Raw genomic sequence first — 25,758 nt, forward strand, 5'->3', positions numbered from 1 at the left:
AAGTTAGACTCCAGAAAACCGAACAACCCTATTAAAAAATGGGGTACAGAGTTAAACAAAGAATTCTCACCTGAAGAACTTCGGATGGCAGAGAAGCATCTTAAAAAATGCTCAACTTCATTAGTCATTAGGGAAATGCAAATCAAAACAACCCTGAGATTTCATCTTACACCAGTCAGAATGGCTAAGATTAAAAATTCAGGAGATAGCAGGTATTGGAGAGGGTATGGAGAAAGAGGAACACTCTTCCACTGCTGGTGGGGTTGCAAATTGGTACAACCACTCTGGAAATCAGTCTGTAGGTTCCTCCGAAAACTGGGCACCTCACTTCCAGAAGATCCTGCTATACCACTCCTGGGCATATACCCAGAGGATTCCCCACCATGTAATAAGGATACATGCTCTACTATGTTCATAGCAGCCCTATTTATAATTGCCAGATGCTGGAAAGAACCCAGGTATCCCTCAACAGAAGAGTGGATGCAAAAAATGTGGTATATCTATACAATGGAGTACTATTCAGCCATTAGAAACAATGAATTCATGAAATTCTTAGGCAAATGGATGGAGCTAGAGAACATCATACTAAGTGAGGTAACCCAGACTCAAAAGGTGAATCATGGTAAGCACTCACTAATAAGTGGATATTAACCTAGAAAACTGGAATACCCAAAACATAATCCACACAACAAATGAGGTACAAGAAGAAAGGAGGAGTGGCCCCTGGTTCTGGAAAGACTCAGTAAAGCAGTATTCGGCAAAACCAGAACGGGGAAGTGGGAAGGGGTGGGTGGGAGGACAGGGGAAGAGAAGGGGGCTTACGGGACTTTCGGGGAGTGGAGGGCTAGAAAAGGGGAAATCATTTGAAATGTAAATAAATTATATCGAATAAAAAAATTAAAAAAAAAAACAAAAACAAAAAAAATTCTCTTAAACAAATACAATAGGAACTGCCAATCTTATCCATAAACTATTAAACAGTGAGACTATTTTTTGAGGCAAGGTTTTAACACGTACTCTAGACTAGTCTTAAATTTATAATCCTCCTGCCTCAGCCTCTCAAGTGTTAAAATTTCAGCATGTGCTACCATGCTGATATGATAGCAAGTGTTCCATATTACAATTTTGGAAAAACACAAAACAAATTTCTACTCTAATGTAGTTAAAAGCATACTACCACTATTAATTAAAGACTACTCTGCTTCCTATTTGCCAGGTAACTCCTAGCCTCATAGATCAGGGATAAATGCTATATTCACCTCAGTTTATAAATCAGGGGACCATGGCCTTGACAAAGTGACCAGCCTCCTGGTCCCAGACTCCAGTGCTGCACACTACAGAGAGGCCCTAGCATCTGACTGCTAAATGACAAACGTATATAACACATCTTCCGTCATGCCTAAGCCCCAACGCTGGAGCAAGGACATCACGCACCGTCATTTAGCTCTTGCTTATATTAGAGACATCAACCGGCCACAACACAAAAACAACTTCTGGGTGATTCCAGAATAATTGAATTTCTCACACTCAGCCTTTGCTCGTTAGTGGACCTTGGATTTCCCAGTGCATCACACTCACAGTAATAGTTAGATTGGCATTTGCTGTGAAGCCCCCGAAGTGCTGACTTGAACAATTTTGATCTCTACAAAACTGTTGAGACTGAATTTTTTTAAGGCAATGCTGTATCATTTCAAAAAATCCATTACTGCATGTGAAGCACTATGCTGGGAAATCTGTGAGATGCTATGATTTAGACGGAGGCAGAGCAGCTCATGGGGAGAAGCTGGGGCCCTGGGGTCACACGGGCTGGGCTTGGACGTTTTCCTTCATGCCTGAGTAACTGATAGGCCATGGGCTAGTTCTACACCCCTTCTAGGCTGTTTCTACAGCTGTGAAATGGCTGTGGGACCGCACACTTCCGAGGATCTTGAGAAGGTGTGTAAAGTGCTGGCACAGAATGCTGTTACTATTATGCCCCAAGAAGTATACAGCATGGCCAGGCTTGCTAGCACACCCCTGTAATCCAACAGCTGGGAGGCAGAGGCAGAGTAAGAAGGAGCTGTGGATCATCCTCAGTTACAATGAGGTCAAGGCCCACTGGGCTACTTAAGACTCTGTCCCCAAATTCTAAAATCAGAAGAAAGGAAGAGGGAGGAAGGGAGGAAGAGAGGGAGGGATGGAGAGAGAAAGGGAGGGAGGGAGAGAGGAAGGGAAGGAGAGAGAGGGGGAGGGAGGGAGAGAGAAAGGGAAGGAGAGAAGAGGAGGGAGGGAGAGAGAGAGTGGAGTTCGGAGGTAGGGTGAGAGATCTACAGTCTCACTGAACAGTTCATATGAATGCTTTTGGAGGACATTTCCTCTCAAAGAATAATAAAATCGCTGTTTCTTCCTTCGTGTAACAAAAATGACAAACATATCTATGTAAAAGATAAAACTGAAATTTCTCAAGCTGTCAATCCTCTTCATTCATTAACTCAACTTCCCTGCCACAACTGCAGATCTGTCCAATCGGCCTTTTAAAGGCGCCCTGTCTGCTCTGTCCCTACTCAGGGAACCAGAGTACCTAGGACCAGAGTGAAAGGCATTATACAGAAGTTAGTTTTATTTTTGTTTTGAAATATTTGTAGTTGGCTTATCATATTTAGTTCATATTAAGGTAGTGGGGTGATAATCTAGAAATTATAAGATAATAAAGCTTCCATTTATATTTGGAAACCTTCACCAAGAATAACTTAAGAGGACATCCTTCTGTGTGCTAAGTTTTTATTCGACACAAACGACCAAACCATAAACACCCGATGGCGTCAGTCTATTCCGCGTGCACCGCTCTTGGTGAAAGGCGAAGAAGTTCAACAACTGCACCTTCGCCAGCGTGCGGCTGCTAAGACGTCAAATTCTGACGTCAAGCCCGCCCCTCTCCTCCCGCTGCACTCTGGCTGTCATGCAGTCCATGTTTGTGTTGTGTCTGCTCTACTTTCCTAACTGGAGCACCCCGCGCATCACCGCAGAGGTGGCAGCCAGCAGTCGCTGACTTCACCAGAGCCCGCCCCTTTCACGGAATCATGGCACTGGCCATCTCTTCTCAGAGGGAAACATTTCTGGACAGTTCAACTTTCAGAAGCAAATTTTCTTGTGTTATAGGGGAAAAGGAAGTTATCAGGAGGTAAGATTCATTGTAGCCAGAGGCTCAGAGATTCTAGGACTCAGGAAATATCACTACTGCAGAAGCTGGGAACGGCACTTTCAAGGCACTGACTGCAGCTCTGAACTATAGATGCCAAGAGGGTGACACTTACCTGAAGCTCTGTAAGGGTAAGGGCATAAAGGGACCCGACCCTTCACTGAGGGGAGAGGAGAGGCATCTGTCAGGTGGCCGGGACCCTTTAGAGAGCCAGTTGTAAGGATAGCAGGAAGGACAGCTTTAACCTGGTTTGTATCTTCCAGTGCAGTTTCATGTATTTTACTTAACCCTCTCACCATGACATCAACATATAGGTGGAGAGAAAGATTCAGAAGCTTAGAGGAAACCTTTTTTGGGTTCTGCTTAGTGCCGTGCTTAGCCGAGACTGCGTGGCTCTGATTTTGACCTTTTCCATCCTTCACAGATCCTTTGTGATTTCTGGGCAATTCTCCAGGAAAAAAATGACATGATTTCCAGAGATTCTCTGACCCGCTCAGGATCCATGCCCTGTCCAAAGGCTGTCCTTGTAACAGGACCCAAGGAGCAGATTCTCCTTGGCCTCTCTCCTCCAGAGCTCTGTGCTGTATGAAGTGGCCCGAATGCCCTCTCACATGCACTCTAGCCTTGGACTGGCCTGGGATAATTAGAAAGTCAGGCAAAAACTGAACTAGAAAGAGGAAGCATGGAGCCTATATCAGCTGAGAGTGCAAGTGCCTTCTAGGACTATCCTGGACAATCGTCCTCAGTGTAAACAAACTGCTGCCAAGGGGGTAAAGGAGAATACACTTGCTTCTCAAGGACACATGGGAGTCATGTAAGAAATGGTGAGTCAGTGACCCTAAGCATTGTGCTGAGAGTCACAGTGACTCTAAGAGACTGTGCTAAGAGCCAGTCTCTTAGAAATCAGAGCAATTAATATGGGAGTCAGAGCCCATCCCTGGTAAAGGATTGTTTTCTGTAAAGGACAGACAGGTCTTTTACTATTTCACAATCTACTAGCTCCATGACAGTCCTGAGGAAATGATTCAGCGTCCTTGAGTGTCAGTTTCCTCATCTGAGGGAATTCTCTACCATCACTTTGCATCGTTGTAAGGACAAAACTCAGGTAAATAAAAGCCCGACTGGGGTCTGGCCCTGTAACTACTATTGTTAGAAAATGACCACCAAGGATGTCTGCAGTCTCAGAACAGGAGGTAACGGCTTCCATGTTAGGAGAACAAGGACCCAGGCACCATATGCTCTCCGTTTTGTGTCAAAGTCTACTTGAAACTGAAGCCTTTGTATTTAACATTAATAATGAGCACATGAGACTTTTACCATTGTTAAAGAAACGTCATTAAAACTAGCCTAGACAAAAGACTGGGCCTGTTTTTGGACCTTCAGGACTATTAACCCAGGAACAGTGAGACGCAGTTATCACACACAGCCCAGACTACAGAGACATTAATTAGCTCCAAAAATCCCACAAATACTATTGCTTAGCATTTAAAATTATATTACCTTTGGATGGCTTATTATATGTTCTCTGTTAAGTGATATTTCTCTAATTCAATGTATTCCTTCTCGTTTTTGGAGTATTTTAAAGGAAAAAAGCAATAACAAACAGAAATACTTTAAAATCTCAACTCATAATTGAAATTAGTAGTAAATACTATTATTTGTAAGGAATCACCATAGAATATATTTAAATATTCTGCTTTTGGAAGTCATTTTAATGTGCATAATTTAAAAAAATCCTCATTCAAACTTTTCATATACTTTATATTTAACATATATTTTTGATAGTTGAGATTATCATACTTTAATATGAAAGCAATAAAGACTTATGGTTTTGCTTATCTGAAAGCTCTTTAAAGAAAAATTGGAAAGGAAATTTAATCCCAGAAAGACACAGAAAAAGAAAACCTTGATAAGCATTATGTTGTATTTACTCAAAGGTCACACTCCAGCAGCTGCACCTCAGCCACCGCTACTCATGACAGAGAAAGGCGCTGTGCACCCACCAAAGGGCAACTCTAGATGAATCCCTGATGTTTATTCAGGATTCTAGATCAAATCTCCTCTCACTTTATTTGGCATTAGCATTTATTTATATGGTATTAGCAGGCTTTGTTCTTTTACTTCCTTGTTCACAGATGAACAGAGTTATGGAGAGGAATGAACAGGCAGTTGTTAGCAGTGAACAGAACAGTCCCGTCTGCTACGGCAGGGCTGGACTGTGGGAATGAAACTACTGGGAGACTGGGGTGTTGAGAAGGGTGCACAGAAACTACAGACAGACAGATACACAAACAATAACTGGGTTTCCAAATTAAACAGCAAGACTGAGCAGGAAAAAGATATATAAATGACTTGATTTCATTTCTATTTTTCAGAAGACATTACAATAACACATTTTATCACTAAAATTTTCATACTTTGGCAACTTTGAAAATCTATCAGTTATATCTTTTATTATGCTAGCCGAGGAAACACTCACTACTCACCAGTCCTATTCCTTAAAATAAACACAACAAAAATCCCATTCCTACTGATTGGGTACTCCACAAATCCCTTTCTCATGCCCGGTCCCATCTCTCTCAATAACTATGGAGTGAGAATACTGAAGTGTCAGACTCTGGAGCAGTCAGAAGTTGCCAGGCGGCAAGATAAGAATCTTTGAGTTCTCATTATGGGGTTCTCCGTGAGAAAACTGCTGGAAGGTCAGCTGTCTGTTCTTGAACTGAGTGAGAGTTTGGTGTCCACATTTGTGTCCTAGCTCATGACATGATGAGTGACTTAAAACCAAGGTGAGTGCCTTTTGTCTACATGCTTGTCCTATGCACAGCAAACTTGACTTTGTCTCCCTTACTTTCTGTATATCATAAAGAATACATTCCACAAAAGGAAAGACATGCAAAAATGTAACTTACCTCATCACTTCCAGGCCGAGAAAAGACAACCGGCTGGCCCAGATCCGAAGCTTCTCTTATACTGAGGTGTAAGGGGACGTCTCCTGCAGAAGGCCACGAGAAAACATCAGAGCCAGAGAAACTGACATGGACATTCGACATCTCACTACACCATCATTGGAAAGAAATAAAGTCTGAGCTAAAGTTTCTCAAACTAAGCTGAATTATGTCTACCTATCCTTGATTTGCTAAATGCCAAAAAGAGAAATTTCAAATGTAAATTAAGGTGAAAAAAAATCCCACTTAAGGCAGTCAAGAGACTAGTGTGTGTGTGTGTGTGTGTGTGTGTGTGTGTGTGTGTGTATGTGTGTGTGTGTGTGTGCATGTATAGGTACATGCTCTGAGGCAACCAACCATGAAGTGAGGTGTCTAATTTGTTCTTTGCTGAAGATCTCCAGAAGGCAAAGATTAGCTCAGAGACATCTGTGAGTGGTTTCTCTGGAACAGCTCATATAGACACACTGTGTTGTATATCATGGAGGAGACGAGTGAGGAAAGAATGCTGAGGAGAGAGTCCCAAAGACTCTTTGTGTTGTTTCTGAATGAGTGCGTGAAGACAGCTGCAATAGAGTATAGGAGCTGGCAAGATGGCTCAGCAGGTAAAGATGCTTGTTCCCAATCCTCATGACCCAAGGTCGATTCCCAGCACCTACATGATATAAGGAGGAAATCAATGTTCAAGTTGTTCTCTGACCTCCACACATGCCATGGTACCTGCATGCATACACGTATACACAATCATAGAGAAAGTATAATAGAAACAGTTAAGAAGTAAGTCAGTGCGGGGGTTTGGAGGTACTTCTGAGAATGCTCTGGGCACAATAAGGAAGTTGTACGTAAGATTCCATTTACTGTGTTTGAGTCCTCAGCCTTCAGGAGACTGGCTCAAAGTACTCTGCTCTTAAGTTCTCCCTCCTGGTACAGCACTGTCAGATGCACACGACATTCTCAGAAGTACCCCAAACTCCTGCACAGGCTATCAAAATGTGTGCTTAAATGGGCATTTTATGTCACACAGCACCCTGACCAGCCATACACATAATGCAGAAGTCTGTATCACAAAATATTATCATTTATTACACATGGCATGGCACAGACAGTTATTAGCCAACTTTATAATTGTATTTCTTTTATAACCAGTTGTTTTTTGCATTTTCAGTTATTACAAATAGATTTCATTATAACATTTTCACACACGTGCATTGCTATATATACTCTGCTTATATAATCACTCTCTTAAATATCTAAGATGCTAATCTTTTTTTTTTTTTGATGCTAATCTTGGTTGTCAATTTGACTATATCTGTAGCCAGCTAGAACCCACGCAGCTGCACACGCCTGTGAGAGATCTGCTTGACTGGACCCTGTAAGGTGGAAAGACCCACCCTAAACCTGGCCATTCCTTCTGCTGGCAGCCCATATAATAGGACACAGAGGAAGGAAATTTCTGCTTTTTGCCTGTTTCCTTCAGTCTTGCTGGTAAGCTCACCTATTCTGTTCCTGAAGAATTACTTTGCTGGTATTAAAACCTACTTCTTCAGGATTCTAGTATAGGCTGAAGACCAGCTGAGACATCCAGACTCGTGAACTGAACAACTACTGGGTTCACAGCCTTTTGGTATAGGTTGAAAGAGAGTCATTGTTATACCAGCCAGGCTGTAAGCTATTCTAATAAACTATACACATTTTCTCCCTCCTTTCCTTTCTCCTCTCTCTCCCCCTATAACCCCCTCTCTTTTCCACTTTCTTCCCTTTTCATTTAGAGAACCCTGACAAATACAATATCTTGCCAGTCAAATTACAAAATATAAGATTATTTCAATAGTCATTTAAGGATTAGCTTTGTAGCAAATTTGATGTCCCTTCTACAGATCAACATAATGCTATAGGGGATTCTCACAGGGCAGAGACGGTAAACATTACCTGAAGTGTTTAGAAACCCAGAAAGATTTTCATCTTGACTTATGAATAGCAAGGAAACCCGAATAGCTTCCTTTCTGCTGCAGAAACGGAGTAAAAGAAGCCAACCCTGTACTTCACACAACCACCTACTGACAGGGTGTTTGCCTTCCAGAGTCACACCTTACATGAAGACACAGAAGACCATGGAGGCCACAATAAAAATGGGAATAAAGCCCGAGGAACAGTCTGGGAGGGAAGACCATTTTAGGAGAGTCGGGGCACATTCCACATGCTGGGTGGCCCTTTCTCTGTGATGGTGTGAGAGTTAACCGCTAGGCATCAACTTGGTTCATATGGATAATGGTCTAAAGAACCTTCAGGCCAGAGGGATGGCTCAGTCAGTAAAGACACACACCTGAGTTCAAGTTCAAGAACTTACGCCATGGAAGGAGATTACTGAAAGTTGTTCTCTGACCACCCTAACACATATGACAAAAATATATTTTAAAATGTAATTTAAAAAATCCCAAGAGCTGTTTTAGGAATAAGCAACTCAACAGGTCATAGAAGAATGGGGGTGGGTATGTAAAAAGTAGCACCTTAGCTGAGCGAGCTCCTGTGGTTCCGGTTCCTCATCCCTAGTCCCAACCTCTTTATTAGCAAACCTCTTGCTGCAGTCCTCGGGACTTTCTGGTGTTCTCTGACTACATTACGTAGACGAGTAGAACTCCAATTTACCATTCCTGTAACACTGTTGGGATCTAACCTATAGCAGGGTTCAGGGGTCACTACTTCTGACACGCCTTAGGTCATCATACCTTTGTGAACCACTGCTCAAGAAACAACTTCCAGTCTATAAGAGGCTTCAACATCTAATAAGTGACTTACAGAACTGTCCCACTTGTTCTAAGTTAGGGAATTAAGCCACCAGCATAATTCAATAATGCCATTATGATTATACATTTACTTCATTATATAAGGGAAAGTCAATCTGTTATGTTATTATGTAGATTTGGAAAATTGAACTTTCTAGGCTAGTTAAGATAAAACAGTTTCAGAATATAATTAGTGGCTATAATTACAGTACTGTATCAAAATATCATTAGCATTCACCTGATATTGTAGTTGCTGCTATAGAGCAATTAATAATAACAATAACTTTCAGCATTAGCTTTTAGAAATGTATTATAATAGGGAATGTTTTGAAATTCTTTCATCTCTAAAAGATCTTAATTTTCAGCTATCTGTAGCTAATAACATCTGTCTTTGCCAAGAACAGAAGCTTATTCACAATTACGATAGAAAAACACGGTCTTAAACATCCAGAGCTTGTTTGTGGATTTTTTTTTTTTGAAAAAGCATGTTTTACCCAAATCTGTTTACCTTATTTTTTCACTTATCACATGATTTTTGTTCTCCTCCTAAACTACCCAATTCTTTGATTCAGTGCTATGAACAATGTATACAATAAAAATTCACTTGCCATATTTCGTAGAAATGGCAGTCATATATCACAGTTAATCAGGAGGAGATACTGTGCAACTGAGAGAATGACAAGCAAAGAGCTTGTCATGAAGGCATTTACACACGGACCAAGAACATCCTATCAGAGAGCGTGCTGTAACACAGTGGGCATGGCCACACAAACCTACTTATACAGTAATGTCTACGTCCAATGTTGCAACCAAGCTAACTACCATCTTTTAAAACATGAGCTTAATACATGGTACTCAGACTACATCTGTCTCCTCAAACTGAATCTACAGGCTGTATTTTATCTAGCATAGAGATTATACCATAGCCTATAGAAAAGCCTAGTCACAGATGCCCAAGGAGCTTAATGCATGCAGTGGCACTATGCTAACACTTTAAAGACACAAAGCGCCCAGCAACTACTTACTGTTACCTGTCACTGCCATTCCCCCTCCTATAATTTGCCCTGTGAAAGAAGGTTCTAAGGTCTTACCTAGAACATCAAGATCAAGGGTCTGTGCTAGTTTTCTTGCACCATCAGCACCAAAAATATGAGTTTTGTGTTTGCATTTTGGACACTGGAAGACACTCATGTTTTGAACAAGGCCAAGAACCTAGAATAATACAAACACACTGAAATTAAAATAAAAATCACAGCATATCATAGTATTTAATTTTAACACATTTTTACTGAGTACCTACTAGTTAGTGATACAAATGTGAATTAAGGCAGGGCTCTCTGATCTCATGGAACTAACAAGCTAATGAGAGATGAGGATGGTGACTAATGTAGTGATAGCTGTAACGGGGATACACGGGAACTAGAATGCTTGGCCTGGGAAGAATGAGAAGTACCTCTGGGTTACTCGGAGACAACTGTCCCTTCAGATTGTGTGTAGGCAACCTGAACAGGCAGTGATGTCTGCAACACAAATGGTCGGAAGCAGGAGCAGAGCCAAGGCAGCAAAAAGGTAGCAAGCTAGGCCTGTCTGGTAACCTAGTGATCTGGTCAGAAGGAACTGGGTTTGATGGTGTCATGCATTAAATATTCAGTCTCCCAGAGGCTCTTGTAATGAAGGCTTGCTGCCCAGCTGCTGCTGTTTGGGGAGATGTTGGCAATTCTTGGAAGTGGGGTCCAGCTGAAAGAATGGGATCACTGGAATTGGCCCTGGCAGGGGGAACCTGCTACCCTTCTCCAGCCTCTTCAGTTTCTGTCTCCTTCTGTCTGTCTATCTCTCCCCTCCCCATCTTACTCTGCGTCTTGCCTAAGACAAAGTGAACAGCTTTTCCCTCTACATGCTCCCCACCCACATGGAGCTAAGCAACTGTGGGCTGGAACCAAATTAAATCTCTCCTTTTCATTCTTCTGGGTGTCTCGGTCACGGCAATGAGAGCAGTGACAAATCAGAAGACAGGACAGGATTAATGCTCACCAGACACAAGAAACAACAAAGACTTCTGAAGCTGGAAAGATGTTACAGAAGAGGTGGTGGTGGGCAAAAGTGTGCTGTGGTGACAATATGTTGAAGAACAAGACGGGGAGAGAAGAACAGAAGGGACAAAAGCCTCAACAGTGGCAGCTTCCACACTCAGAGCTCTTTTAAGTCCTGTCCTAGAATAAGTGCTTGGAAGGTGTGACTTTCTTCACATAAGAACAGTAAAGTGGGTATTTTATCATCCCCATTCTGCAAGGGAGAAAACTGAAGCTAGCGGAAGATTCAGCTAAGAGTAAGAGTCAGCTCTTACTGCTTCTATTTGAGTACAATTTTAACATTTCACCTACAGTTCCCATATTTTTTCTCAGTTTCCCTGGGTTTAGGCAAAATTAAATCTTTAGGAAATATTATTATTCAATATTAAGTAAGCAGACAACAGGCTCTGCAAATATTATGTGCATCCATGCGCCTTTCAATCTCACACTCACACAGATTTAAAGAGTGGCTCTCTGGAAGGAGACTGCAGAGCACACTGTGAGAGCAGAGATGACCATGGCTGCGCTGTCCTGTCTGCTCCACTGCAAGATTAGCACTACAGGAGATTGGTACAACATTTGCATCTTAAATGAAGACTAGCACTCAAAGCCCACAGTGACAGATAGACAGAAAGGTGATAACAATTATCATTGTTCCCGACGGAGGAGCAGAAGATGAAGGCTATCCTCACACATGCAATTGAAGACAAGCTGTGAAGGAGTCGTGTGTAGCACAGCTTTTCAAAGCCTCTCATACACACAGTTTTGCTGATACAAAGTATCAAAAAGTAAATCACACCACGTTTTGGTAATTCAGTGCTACCTCCAGAAAGCTAGGAGAAAACACAGCTTAGTATCACAGGCCTTATTTGTTTATTGGCTGTGAGTATATAATGTCCCCATTGCTTGGGCAGTCTAACTGCCATTTATGCTGAATGTCAAGTATACCCTGACTGTAAGGCTTTCAACTTAAACATAAAAAAAATTACTCAATAAAAGAAAACACACACACACGTACACACACACACACAAAACAGTTAAGAAAGTGAAAATCTAGGTGTGCTGTATTTTAATTTAGAACAGGAAAAGCATTTGTACCCTGGAAGCTCTCAACCCCCATGGCATAGAGGGGTGGCATGCAATTATGTGATTCATTTCTCATGAGCCAACTGTCCTCTGTGGACTAGTGAAATACCCCAGACGCACGCTCTGCAGACTGCATAAATGTCACAGCCATAAAATATACTGGTATAACCAAATAGCATTTAATGTGCACTTACACACAGTAACTGGGCTAGACCCGAGGGAGAGCGTGCAGTGGGCTGAGCAGAGCATAAAAGCTCACACTGTAATTGAGGAAATGCACTGAACAAAAAGATCTGTTCTGGAAATAAATCACAGAGTGTTATGAGAGGACAGAGTGGATTTCTTCTGATTTCTTCTGATTTGTCACTGCTCTCATTGCTGTGACCAAGACATCCAGAAGAATGAAAAGGAGAGATTTAATTTGGTTCAGAGCTCTGAGGGTCCAGCCCACAGAGTAATCTATGCCAGAATCAGAGAGGATTTCTAGGAAGAAAGATCTGACCTAAAAGTTATAGAAAAGGCAGGGAAAAGCAGAGAAAAGTAGCAATATTTAACCGTGAGTAGGAAGTCCACGCCTCCCGCTAGAAGCTGCAAGCCCGAATGTCCTCAGTGGGGTGGCGCGAACTGGAGCTGCAGCTGCAACGCTCTTGAACAGAAAGGTCTCTATGCCTATACTCAAAGTCATTTTATCTTGAGTTTTTTTTTTTAATATTTTTATTTTCTATATTCTTTGTTTACATTCTAAATGATTTCCCCTTTCCCGGATCCCCCCTCCCCATATGTCCCATAAACCTTCTCTCCATCTCTTCTCCAATCACCTTCCTCCTTTTTCTCTGTCCTTATATTCCCCTCCAATGCTAGATCAATCCTTTCCAGGATCAGGACCTTCTCCATACTTCTTCATGGGAGTCATTTGTTATGTAATTTGTGCCTTGGATATTCAGGGCTTCTGGGCTAATTAATATCCACTTATCAGAGATGGCATTACATGTGTATTCTTTTGTGATTGGGTTACCTCACTTAGGATGATATTTTCCAGATCAAACCATTTGCCTAAAAATTGTGTGAATTCATTGTTTCTAATTGCCGAGTAGTATTCCATTGTGTAAATATACCACATTTTCTGTATCCATTCCTCCTTTGAGGGGCATCTGGGTTCTTTCTAGCTTCTGGCTATTATAAATAAGGCTGCTATGAACATGTTCATATCTTGAGTTTTAAAAGCAACAGGACATTATGGGAAAAGAAAATGAGTTCATCTTGCCAGTCTATTTTTCTTAGACAAACATAAATTCAGGGCCATGTGCTTCAAAATCAATAATGTGGGAGGTGACCATTGGTCTAAAATATATCCAGTTTTCCTCCTGAGCACAAGGTAGGGATTTTCCCCCATCCAGTCATGTGAGTTCATGTAGTCTGTCCAGGCCAAAGAAATGTGTGCAGAAGTACCTATGTCACAGTCAAGATATAGGGATAAACTCCCCGTTCTGTCGTCTTTGTCTTGGTGTCCAGACAGCAGCTGCTCTGATGTACCTATGCCATAGTTAACTACGACACAGAGAAAACAGCCGTGCAGCGCGGGAGAAGTCAACTACTGCTGACTGAAACCACCAAAATAATTAACACACACAGCCCACCTGCCTTAGCTCACACAGAAGAAAATCATTTTCATTCTAGAGTTTCTGTTTTATGATTTCTGTAGTATCAATTTTATATTTTATAGTGAGAATAACATAATAATACTATAACATACATGTGCAAAAACATGACTATACACATATAAAGCATAAATATGCATTGGATGTATAAAGCATCATTTACTGACAAGAACACAAATCACAAAAGCGAAATACAAAAACAGAACAAAGCAAAAGAAACACTGAGGGCCAACAACACATCCTCTGGCACTAACGAGATGTTCCACCTTCTAGCATAAGTGTAAAAGCTTAACACTGCTTGTTCCCCTGAGAAAATCATTGCACTTGATTGAGAACCTGTCTCAAGAACTTCACCCATTCACTCTGATTCAATATTAACAACAACAAACAACAACAGCAACAAAGCTGGCTCTAAGGGAACAGCACAGAGCCCAGAATAGAATGCATGAATGTCATTGCTTAGTAATGGGAACGACACAGCGCTTCCACGTTAACTGGTATATCCACATGGAAACTAGTGTATCTTAGCCCACCATTTGCACCATACAAACACTAACTTCACGCAGACAATAAGCTGTGTGAAAGGCAAAACAACACTTCGAGGAGCACACTTGCAATCTTGGAAGCAGACACAAAGACTAGAGATAAGCTTAAGTGTTTTTATTACATACGACTTTAATAATATTAAGGAACAAGCAGATGTCATTTAAGGAAAGGGAGCCTAAAGAGCAGGACATGACTTCTACAACACAAGCTTTGTGACAGAATTCCTACTGGAAGAGATAAGAAACCAATCTACTCAGACAGCACGATGAAAACCAGGTAAGAGCGTTGTGACTGCTTTATCAAAGGAGACAGCCAAAGCCCTGAGCAGAAAGAAAGGAGCAGCAGCACGACCTAGGGAAACCAGAGGAAACAGCCAAGGCTGTGATGAGGAAGAACAGCTCCTTGTTTGGTTTCAGCTGTTCTGTAAAACTGTTGGGGCGTATCCACCTACTGAGTTAGACGGTGGCACACCCCAGGGACTATACCAACACAGACGATAACACAATCACAGCACAAGAGTTGGAAAATGACCTAACAAATCAGACACATTCTTGCATGTCCTCACTGTACAGTGAGCGAAGGGATGGCAGCCAGTCAATCACCTAAGTGTGCGATCATGACCCAGGCACACTATTCATAAAGACAGCACTGCAGAAGCTCACATACAGACCAGACTCCAGCCGTAGACGCTGGATCCCCATGGGAGCGTGGGCAGGGGCTCTGGTTACTAGTAATGCTCCGTTTACTTTGAAGTGCTATAGCTATTGACCCACATCTTTCAGGCTTGAGCTATCACCCCTGCCCCACTCCCAGCTCTGATAAACCACCATTTGAGTCCCTACCCCTGTGAGTTCAGCACTCTTAGATTTTACATATAACTGAAATCATGACGTATTTGTCTTTCTGTGCCTGGCTTACTTCACTTTAAATGATGTTCTCCAGATTTATCTATATTGTTGAAGCAACTCGATTTTTAAAGGCTGAGCACTATTCCACTAAGAATATAAATAATGCTCTTTATTTTCTCAGCTATGATGGCCATTTACAATGGTCCCATATCTTGGCTTCTGTGAATAATACTGTAATGAACTTGAGAGTTCATGCATGTTTATGGTGTGCTTACTTTATTTCCAGAGGATAGGGTTGCTGGATCATATGGCTTTACTCTTTAACTGAAAAATAATTTTAAAGTGTGGAGAGATGGCTCAGCAGTTAAGATCGAGTTCTGCTCCTGTAGAGGACTGGAGTATGGATGATAACTCCTTTGTCAATTGCCTGGAAGTCCAGCTCACACACCCTCTTCTGACCTCCAAGGGAACCTGTACTCCTCTGTTCGTATACCACCCAACACATATACACATAATTAAAAACAAAATCTTAAAACAATTAAACCATCTCTGTATGATCCCAGAAAGCTATGGCAATTGACATTTACACAAGCTATGTGCAGGAGGCCCTTTCTCTACCTCTCTCAAGCCTGTCTTATCTGTTCCACAGCCTCCTCCCGACAGGGTGTGCCAGGGGCTTTCCTTTGCATGTCTGACAATGTTGAACATTCGTATACATGATGGGCACTTGCGTGCCTTTTTGCACTTTTCCCCTTGCAATTGGGTTTTAGGTTCTTTACACGTTTTGGATAGTAGCCCTTATGCTTAGCTTTTGTGAAGTAGACACAAACCTAGACAGCAGCACAGAAGAGGGAATGGTCGGGCAGGGTCCTGGGGGTAAAAGAGCAGACGAAGCCAACCAGCAAGCAGCATCCCTCTGCGGACCCTGCCCTGAGCTCCTGCCTCGACTTCTCTCAGTGATGGATGAGAGGAAGCGCAAGCTGGAATAAACCCTTCCCCCAGTGGCTTTGGTCATCTTTCACGGCAGCATTAGGAACACTAACTTTAATATCCTTGTCACATACACAGATTGAAGATACGTTTACCATTTCATAGTGTTTCCTCTGTCCTGTCACGTTTTCTTACTTGTGTCATCTGTCCATTCCTGTATCCGTTTCTTTCACAAAGTCTCTGCCCAGAGCAAGGTCACAGAGGAGCCTTGCTCAGGTTTATAGCCTCACAACATACATTTATACTTTTAGACCAGCTGAAGTTGTCTTTTGTATAGAACAACCTAATTTAATTATTTTTTATTTATTTTATTTTATTTTTTATTTTTATTTTTTTAATTCAATTCTTTTTATGTGGATATATAGTTGTACCCAGACCATCTATTGATGAGACTTCCCCTTTCCCATTCCATATTCTCGACATTTTGATTTAAGTCGGTGATCAAATGTGTATGTGTACTTCAGGGCATTTAGTTGTCCTGTTTCTTAATGTCAAACAGTAACTATGCTAGTCATACAAAAATTACTTGAGCTATTCATTTACAATTGTTTTAGGTAGGCGTGTTGCAACTCAGTAAAAAGTTGTCTTCAAAAGAGGAGGTGATCAGTGTTGGGGTTCTGTCTAAGCTCCACCCCACACCTATCTGGCAATAGCCAGGTATGCCCCACCCCAGAGCTCTGGCCCACTATAAGAGGGGCTACGTGCCCCTCCTCTCTCTCTTTACTCTCCGCTCTCCCACATTCTCTCACCTCTCTGCCCCTTGGGCTCTTCCCCCCTCCACTTGGTCATGGCTGGCCTCCACTCCACTCTCTCTATTCTCTCTCTCTCTCTCTCTCTCTCTCTCTCTCTCTCTCTCTCTCTCTCTCTTTCTCTCTCTCTTTCTCTCTCCCTCCCTTCCTCCCTCCCCCCTCTACCTCTCTCTACCAGTAACTCCCATCCCCTACTCTGAATAAACTATATTCTATACTATGCCTGTGTGTGTGTGGTCCCTCAGGGGCAGAGCCTGGACACCTTCCCCCACGCCACCTAGCCACACTCCCCTAACCCCCTATACTACCCCTTTTAAGCCCTTTCAATCAGGGGCTGAGGAGATGGTTCTGAGCTCAACTACCTATAATTCCAGCTCTTGAGGACCAGTGCCCTCCTATGGCCTCCATGGGCACAGGTGCAAGTAACCTCCACGCCTCCCTGACATGCATGTAATTAAAAACTATTTTTTTAAAGTGGTCATGAAAAGAATGGTAATAAAACATTAAGAACAAATGACCAAGATGATGGTATGTTAGGCATCCACGGACTAGCAAAAAAATCATCTACTTCAAATGGGAATGGTCCATAAAAACAAAGGAGGTAGGGAAGACTATGACAAGCTCCGGGAAAGGCCAGTCTCATGCTCTCCCCTAACACTGCAGTGCAGACCTGAGACATCCAAGATGGATGTGTACACAGCTTATCTGTAGTGGCCATTAGTCATGTGTGGCTACTGACACTGGCAGTGGGGTAGTCTACAGGGGACAAAGTCCAAGCTGCCAGTGCCTTAGAAGAGAAAAACATTCTGCATTTGTTTATATGTTGTTTTTAAGGTGTTTTTAACCAAAGTATACTACACATATAAGTACACGAGTTAGAAGTGGGCATCTGCATAGATGAAGTCAGTACACTCATGTTACCAAGGATCTGTTAAGAGAAAAAACAATGGCAGGACTCTAGATGTTTTCTTATATACCCTTAAAAATACTTCTCAAAGAAACATACAGAGCTGATTTTTAACACAGCAGACTAATTTTACATGATCTTGAGCTTGATAGGAATGCAATTATACAATGGAATTCTTTTCTTTCCATATAAGCCATTTATTTGTAATATATTTTCATGGAACACAATGCTCAATAATCCACTCTTCTATTATTATTTGGGCTCTTTCTAAGCTTTGAATATTATAAATAAACTTCTAGAGATGCGCTTTTATATTTCTTTTTAAAATTCTGAGTATTAGACTATACCCAGATATCATCCCTAACATGGCTTGAATTTGCATTGCCACACTCTGAGGGAAGTTGCGCACACTTTAAATGTGCTCTTGGCCATTTGTATGTCAGCATCTATAGTCTGCCTGTTCAGGCATTTGGCCTATTTTTGCAAACTCGTAGTTTCTTCTTACTAAATAGTAAGGATTCCTGGGAGAAGGGTAGCAGGGTGGCCCAGTGGGTAAAGGCAAGCCTGACAACCTGAGTTCAACCCTCAGACCCCACAAAAAGACAGGAGAGAGCCAATTCCACAAGTGGATCTATGATGTTCACATAGGCATCATGGAAATGATTTCCCCAGTCATGCTATGTACATGTGAACATGTACGCACACACACACACACACACACACACACACACACACTTTTAAAAAGATTCCTGTGGATTACTTTTTATGAATTTTTAAAATAAATTTCATATTGAAATGGTATTTTAAATGTATTGTTAAGCTTAAATTTGCCTTATTTGTTTTATTTTTACATTAAAAATAGAGCTACCCAAAATGTTAAAGTTACATTTGTGGCTTACTTTGTATTTCCATTGGACAGTGATGTCCTAGATAGCATCTGAGTGTAGTTCAGAAGTTACCCTATCTAGTGTCAAAATGTGCAAAGATGTATAAAACTATTTTAACAGGTTCTGAGATTTGTTGTAAGTATTGTACTTAATTGATTAGATTTATTATTAATATTGTTATCATTGTGAATGCATGTGTGCTATGGTCCCACATGGAGGTCAAAAGACAACTTTGTGGAGTTAATTCACTCTAGTCATTCATATGTACATGTATATGTACATTTATATGTATATATACATATATATACATATACATACATGTTACTTATGTATATATGTGAATAATAATGTCTAGTTTGTCATATATGCAACATCTGACATCTATGTTCTCTTTAATAATTAAAGGGAGAAATCCATTTCTAGTTGATGCAGACTCTATGACAAATGGCTCCTTTAAGACAGGGTTGGTTATGGGAAAGCCAGAAGGAAAGTATACACAAAGGAGCTGAGAAGCCACCGTACTTCCCGATGCGACATCAGGCCTCCAGTCACTGAGGTCTGGCACAGGGCAGCCAAAGGTAAACAGGAAGAATCTAGAACATCTATATTCCAATTTTGTTCATAGAAATTCTTCTGAATAGGAAATAAATGTCTACATGAACCACATTAAAACAAAACAGCCTCACACCTTGAGAATACTTTCTACATTGCTAAGTGTTTGGGTTTATTGTAGGGCTGTTGTGTGTGTCCTTTGATAGCAGACACATTAAAAACAGCAGCTTTGCTCTGGCTTAATTTGCATAATGCCATGGAGCTGCAGCTGTAAGCACGCTCAATCATGTTTAATGCCTCATCAAAGTACAAGCTCCCGTTTTCCTTCTCACCTCAGCTAGTTTTACTGGAGAAAGCAAATCTTACATGCCTGGCTAATACCTGCCTTCACCCCAGTTTCCATGTCATTTCTACATAATTGCTATCCATCACTGACTCAAAGGGGTACTTCTTTTGTTAACATTTTAAAAACTGACTCTTGAAATATCAACACTGCTCTGAATATTGGATTTTTGTGTCTAAATGTACTGAATTAAGCAGGCTCAAAATTTTAATTTCTTCTTGCTATTTGAAACCCTAATTTAGGCAAGCAACAAGTAAGACTGTCAGGCTACTGTCTAATCCAATTTCTCAAGGTTAGAATCAGGTTAAATGCTGGCTGGAACCTGTCACAAGCATTAAAAGCTATGTTGTAAGAAACTGTGTGTGTGTGGTGGGCAGAGGGGGGAGTGCACTGCTACATAGAGACATGAATATTAGCAATAGAAATAGATTAGGTTCATAAGTGCTTTTCTGCTCTCACCTATTTCTGAAGCATGCATTCAGACACTATAATTTTAAAAACAAGATAGGTGTCCTTGGTTTTTCCTGTACAAGAAGTCTGATGTGAAAAGAATGTGGGGAGGTCTGTGTCTACACACCTTTCACGGGCCAGAAGTGGCCATGGTCCATGAGGCCCAACTCTTCTAGACCTTGCACTCTTAGTCTCTAAAGGGAGGATTTATATTGGTTCCTGAAGTCTGCCATGAAACAGTAAGAGTCAGCATACTAATCATAGTACTATTATATACTAAGTTATGCCAAGTACTGGAAATGCAATCTTATTCATCTGCTCCTTATAACCAGTGGGGTGAGTATTACCACTCCTATTTCATGGACAAGAAACCTGATGCTGAATTACTTGCCCTAGGTTACATAATAAATTACAAAGCTAAAGTCAGTCCAGGTCACTGGCTTATGTGTGGAAACAGGATGACAAGTAAATGGACTGGGACTTTACTCATAGAAGCAAGTGGCCTTGGATAATGACAAGTCAATACAGTTTAGAAGAGCAATTTAACATGATAACTAGGGGACAGCCACAGACAGAACTAATTTGCATTCTCCTTTGCACTCAGGAATGCAATGAAGCCAGAGTCTTCCTAAAGCTCATGGTCATGACTGTCTTTCTCACTTGAGCGTCATTAGCACCTCAGCCGACTTCTGTGCTCCCGTTTCCACTAGCTTCGTATCCTTGCTTGGACAAGTAAACCTCAATGATAAGCAAACACTGGACCCCTAGAATGTCTCTGTCATATTCCATGATGCCCACAGTGTCAATCTCAATTGTGGTTCAGCTGCAGAAATCACAGGTGGGAATGTGGGCCCTGGAAAGAGCAGGCTGCTTGGGAGTGACTAGTGCTCAGGCCTCCGTAAGCAACTGGGTGGTTTATGTCTGCTTCCCTGTAAAATGGGGAAAGACTCTCTTCCTCACAGGGGTGTTCTGAGGGTAACATGAGCTTAATGTATTAACTAACTTAGAAAGGTAGTCTAGTTTAAAGCACACAGGAACTCCTAGGAAACCCTGTAGACAGAGACAATCTTGCATCTGGTCGCTAAGATTTAATTATGGCCGAGATGCACAATATTGTCAGTATATTTTTATAAACGGTAAAAGTCATTTAAAAAAAAAAACCTTACTGTCAAGAAGGAAGTCATTGGTTGCATTATAAGCAAACTTGTCAACATGAAATCCTCAAAAGAATCTAAACAGTATGTTGCAAAGTCCTCTTTGAAACAACAACAACAACAAAAAAGAGATCTATAGCTCATGGTTTTGGAGATGATAGGCCTTGGTGTATCAGCTAAGCTCTTGTGAGTATCTCACGACATGGAAGAAACTTATGGGAAGGGAGAAGTCATATCACCACGCAGGAAGCCGGGGGCTATTTGGGGCCAGGCTCACTCTTATTATTAACTAATCCTGTAATGACTTCTGGGAGCATGCCCCAGTGACTCCAAAGGAGCTACCTCTTAAAGGTCTCTCTGGCCTCCCACCCCCACCCCCAACCCCTCCCTACCCCGCCCCAACCAAGTCTCCAGTACAGTCCTTCTGAGGGACAACCCACAGCAGCAGCACAGGTAGAACAGGTAAGGCGGACACAGCATGCAGAGAGTAAACTACTGTGGAGTCATGCACTCCAGGAAGATTAATGGAAACATAACTCCCCAAGTTCCTTTGCCTTCTGCTTGTTTTGTCTAAACCCCCTAAGCAGGCCACCCCAGGCCTGCCAATGCTCCTTCAGCGTGAGGTCCTTCCCTCCATTGCGGTTATTCTGATCAAGTTCTGATGCCTATCACCTTGGCATTTTACACCGTGACCCACTAGAAATGTACACGGATGTGTGTTTATAAGTGACAATGGGCTTCTCTTAGGACTTTAGGCTGATGCTGTGTAAAACCTTTGCTTCTGTCCTGATTCATGACCAACAGCGCATCACATTCAAGTGTCTCACTGTTCAGACTTCCTATTGTCTCCATGCTTACTTGGAGCCTGCCCCATAATCTGCAGCAGGTTAAAACACTTTAAAGCTTCACTCTAACTGTACCTACTTTTTGGTCATCTTTTTATGGGCTCCCCTCATAAGAAAAGTCCAAATGTGATATGAAAGATCAAACCCAGGTCATTCATCTAGTATATATTTAGTGATCAGCTACATGTTTGAACACAGACCAAGGCAGGTCTCCGTCTACAGGGCTTACAGTGTAGAAATGCAAGTGTGAAGGGGAAAGAGCATAATGAAACCATGACCAGGAGCTCTCACAGCCAACAGCTAGGCTTAGTGCCCAGGAGAAAGGTCTGCTTGTTTAGTCTGGGTACCTAAGGGTGAGAAAAGATTTCTTAAGTGGAAAGTAAGGGTAAACTGTGCTTGGGTGTCCCAGCAGCTGAAGATCCTGAGGCCACATGGGATGGAAGAAGACTGCAGAAGTGGAGGAAGAGCTAAGTGGCTGTGACAAGGCAAAGGGCACAGCAGGCCACGCCTGGGTCACCGTGATAGTGCGCCTGTGGGCCAGAGGCTGAGCCGGGAGGATGCTCAAGACGGGTCCTTGCCACCCAGGGACTCGGGCTCTGTGTAAAGACTGAAGATCAGCTTGTAGTGGGGTGAGAGGTGAACTGGACATGTGTACAAAGCGTTCACAGGAAGTATCATTAACCATACATGGCATGTTGGGAGAGAGAACAACCTCCCCAGGGCAGGTAACTTCTGAGCTCAAGTCTGAAAAGTGAACATAGGTTACCTGGGCAGGAAATGACTCTATCAGGGAATGGTTCACCATGTCCAAACTTACAGAGCAGTGAAAAGAAGCAAGTATGAGAAAGGCCTGCCTCCTATAACACCAGCCCCACTGGCCCAAAGAAGAAAGTGTTCTTATCTCAGAACTTAGAGCCTCTTTAGTATCACAAAGTAAATCAACAAATCAAAAACTAGTCAGAGAAAAGGGGTCTGCTCTTTTTCCTGGGGTTCTCCTAGAAGCATACAGCCCACGTTGAGGAAGTCTCGCTATAGAGATGGATAGCTTTTGCCAACTTGATATAAGCTAGAATCAGTAGGAAGAGGAAATCTCAACTGCATAAATACTAATTACTAGTTGATACAGGGGCATCCAGCCCATTGTGAGTCAAGTCACTCTCGGCAGGTGGGCCTGGGCTGCACAGCACAGGTAGCCAAGCACAGCAGGAAAAACAAGCGGGTACTCATCATTCCCCCATGGTTCTGTGGGAAGGCCTGCCCTGGCCTCCCTCAGTGATGGACGCTGATTCTTAGAATGAAATAAACCCTTTCCTCCCAGGCTGCTCTTAGTCATGGTGTTTATCACAGCAATGGAAAGTAAACTGGAACACAGTACTTCATTATAAAGGACACTAAGTATCAGCAAATATGTACTCATGGAATATATCAGTTAACAACTGTTTGTTAGACTAAAGTTAAGTGAGCCCCTGTGTGACTGAGGAATAAGGGAGTAAATATACAGTGTGGTACTCTTCAGGAGCTGGGTGAGCTTCCAAAGAGAAGACTCGAAAGACGATCCCAGTGAGACCACACAGTCCGCCGTGAAACAGCGCAAGTATACAAAGCGCTCTCAGAAAGGAGGTAACGAAAGTGGGTCAGAAGGGTACCATACGTAAATTACTCACTACTAAAAATGGGCAAGGCTGAACATTCTTGTATGTTTTTGAAAAGAGCAATCTACATACAAATCCTGCTTTAATCAAGGATTTGTCATAGGTTTTTTTTTTTTTTTATCATTTCAGGCAGAAGCCAAAATGTAATCCCTCATCTCCTTCCTCCTTTCCCAAGCTATGCATTGAGTTAAGAAATCATTTAAACTAACTTCAAAACGTTCTTGCAGACATCACTAAACTCTGTCCATACCAATGAATTCAATGACATCACTGTTTCCATGGTAACTAATGCACTTCAAAAGGGGGGAAAACAGAACAGGACTGAAAACCAGGGGAACAGGAATGGAGTGGGATAAACTGCGCAGCGTCGCCTCTGCATTACGGAACACTTTCTAACTCTGAACACTCAGACTCTGGAGCTTGGAAGAGCCGGAAGGCTCTCAGAAGGCGCCATATTCACATCACACTGATAACTGAGACCCACTTTTCTGCAGATCAGCACCCTGGTTGTTAAGACTGCATACAGAGCTCAGCACTGAAAGTTCTTGTTCACTGGTGAGCCTTGCTACATACACATGTGCATCCTTTGGGTTTAAGAGATGATTAAGACGTGCTACTTGTTTTTAAACTGATTTTGCAGTATAGAGGGCAAATGATTAAAATCAGGGCATAAAAAGGGTACTATCACAGAGATACAGCAGGCAGATGTCTAACATGCCAGAGTGTGGAAAGATTAATTCCATTTTAGAAACAGCCCCAGAATACACACTCTGGTGACTTTCATTTCTATGCCATTTAGTCCCAACACACCCATGGCCACATCCTGGCCCTGTCAAGACCCAGAACTGTTCTAAGTCTACAAACTTAAAATTACTTGTGTGATCCCAAACAGCTGTTTCCTCCTTTCCCCAGTCCTGGATGCAGTCCTATGAGCCTTCAAAGTCCTCCACACCTCACTTCCTTGTGCCATTTCCTTGTTAACATCCTCAACTTTTATCCTTATGTGGCACCTAGCCAGTGATATCCCAGCTGTGCTTAGTGACTGGCCTCTCTTCCTCCGTCATGTTCTGAAAGAATTCTATGGCCTCCTCTCTGTCTTAGAGACCAGGAAAAACATCTAACACATCAGTTTGAGATTTTTTTTTTAATATTTATACATCAAGAAGTATCAAGAATGCCAGAGGAAAGAAACACCTGAACTAAAAGCATACACGCTGAATGTGGCAACTGTGCTCATTAGATTTGAGTAAACAGAGTCCATGAAGGTATGGCCCGTAGCCACTACAACCTCCAATGACAGTGTTAGTTAAAATGATCTAGTAGTGTAAAAAGGATCATTTCTGAGGTGAAATGGAAGAGAAAATCTGATTCCCTCTGTAAGTCACTTTCCTTCATGGATTTGCTGATGTTGAGTACAGTAGACATACGTCTCTGCCTTACCTCAGCACAGACAAAGTTTAGCACTCACATCCCTGCAGGCAGAGGGCTAGTATCCAGACTTTGCAGTGGTATTAACAGACCAGTGGTCATGTTACTAACTTTTTCCAGGAAGGATTACAGACCACTTGTTAACTCAGTGCCAACAACAATGGTAGAAGGCACCTCTCTCTTTGCCATTTAACATTTTAATTTCATGTAAGAAGACGCACTAGTCAGTGATCTACACAGCCAGTGCTTGGAGGACACAATAGAAGTCACTTTGTTCAAAACACGTGCAATAGAGACGTTTTCTGTCTGTAGTGGCCACGGGATTAGCACTGCTTTAATTTTTTTCCAAGCTAAATTTCAGAGCCTAGAATACCTGCTCTAATCCCACTAATCCCACATTCCGGTCCACCAGTGAACACAGTCATGGTGTCCTGGAAAGAAAGCAGACAGGCATGTTCCTTACTGGGCTCACTCTCACAGGTGCCTGTGTAGTGTCTTGTCATTCTACACAGCTCCTCTCCAGCAAGCATGGGAAGAGAGATACTCCTGGGCAGGGTCACCTTAACTCTACTATATATACTCTTTTACATCTTTCAAGGCTCTTCTCAGAGACAAACACTTAAGAAAGCATCCCTGAACTTTATCCTGTGTCATGGTCTCTTTGAAGAATTTGAGGAAAGCTATGAGT

The 25,758-nt window shown here is 42.1% G+C and overlaps 1 protein-coding gene across 1 annotated transcript in view; it reads right to left on the reverse strand.

Annotated features, from left to right (window-relative positions):
* Positions 1-25,758, reverse strand: part of Nubpl (NUBP iron-sulfur cluster assembly factor, mitochondrial) — a 221,917-nt gene that overhangs the window by 1,308 nt on the left and 194,851 nt on the right. The window contains exons 9-10 of the mRNA XM_052185869.1: positions 9,998-10,118; positions 6,091-6,173 (exon numbers count right to left, since the gene is read on the reverse strand). Coding sequence (XP_052041829.1) covers positions 6,091-6,173; positions 9,998-10,118 — 204 coding nt within the window. The remainder of the gene's footprint in view (positions 1-6,090; positions 6,174-9,997; positions 10,119-25,758) is intronic.

Source organism: Apodemus sylvaticus, chromosome 6, assembly GCF_947179515.1.
Source record: "Apodemus sylvaticus chromosome 6, mApoSyl1.1, whole genome shotgun sequence".
Classification (NCBI taxonomy): Eukaryota; Metazoa; Chordata; class Mammalia; order Rodentia; family Muridae; genus Apodemus; species Apodemus sylvaticus.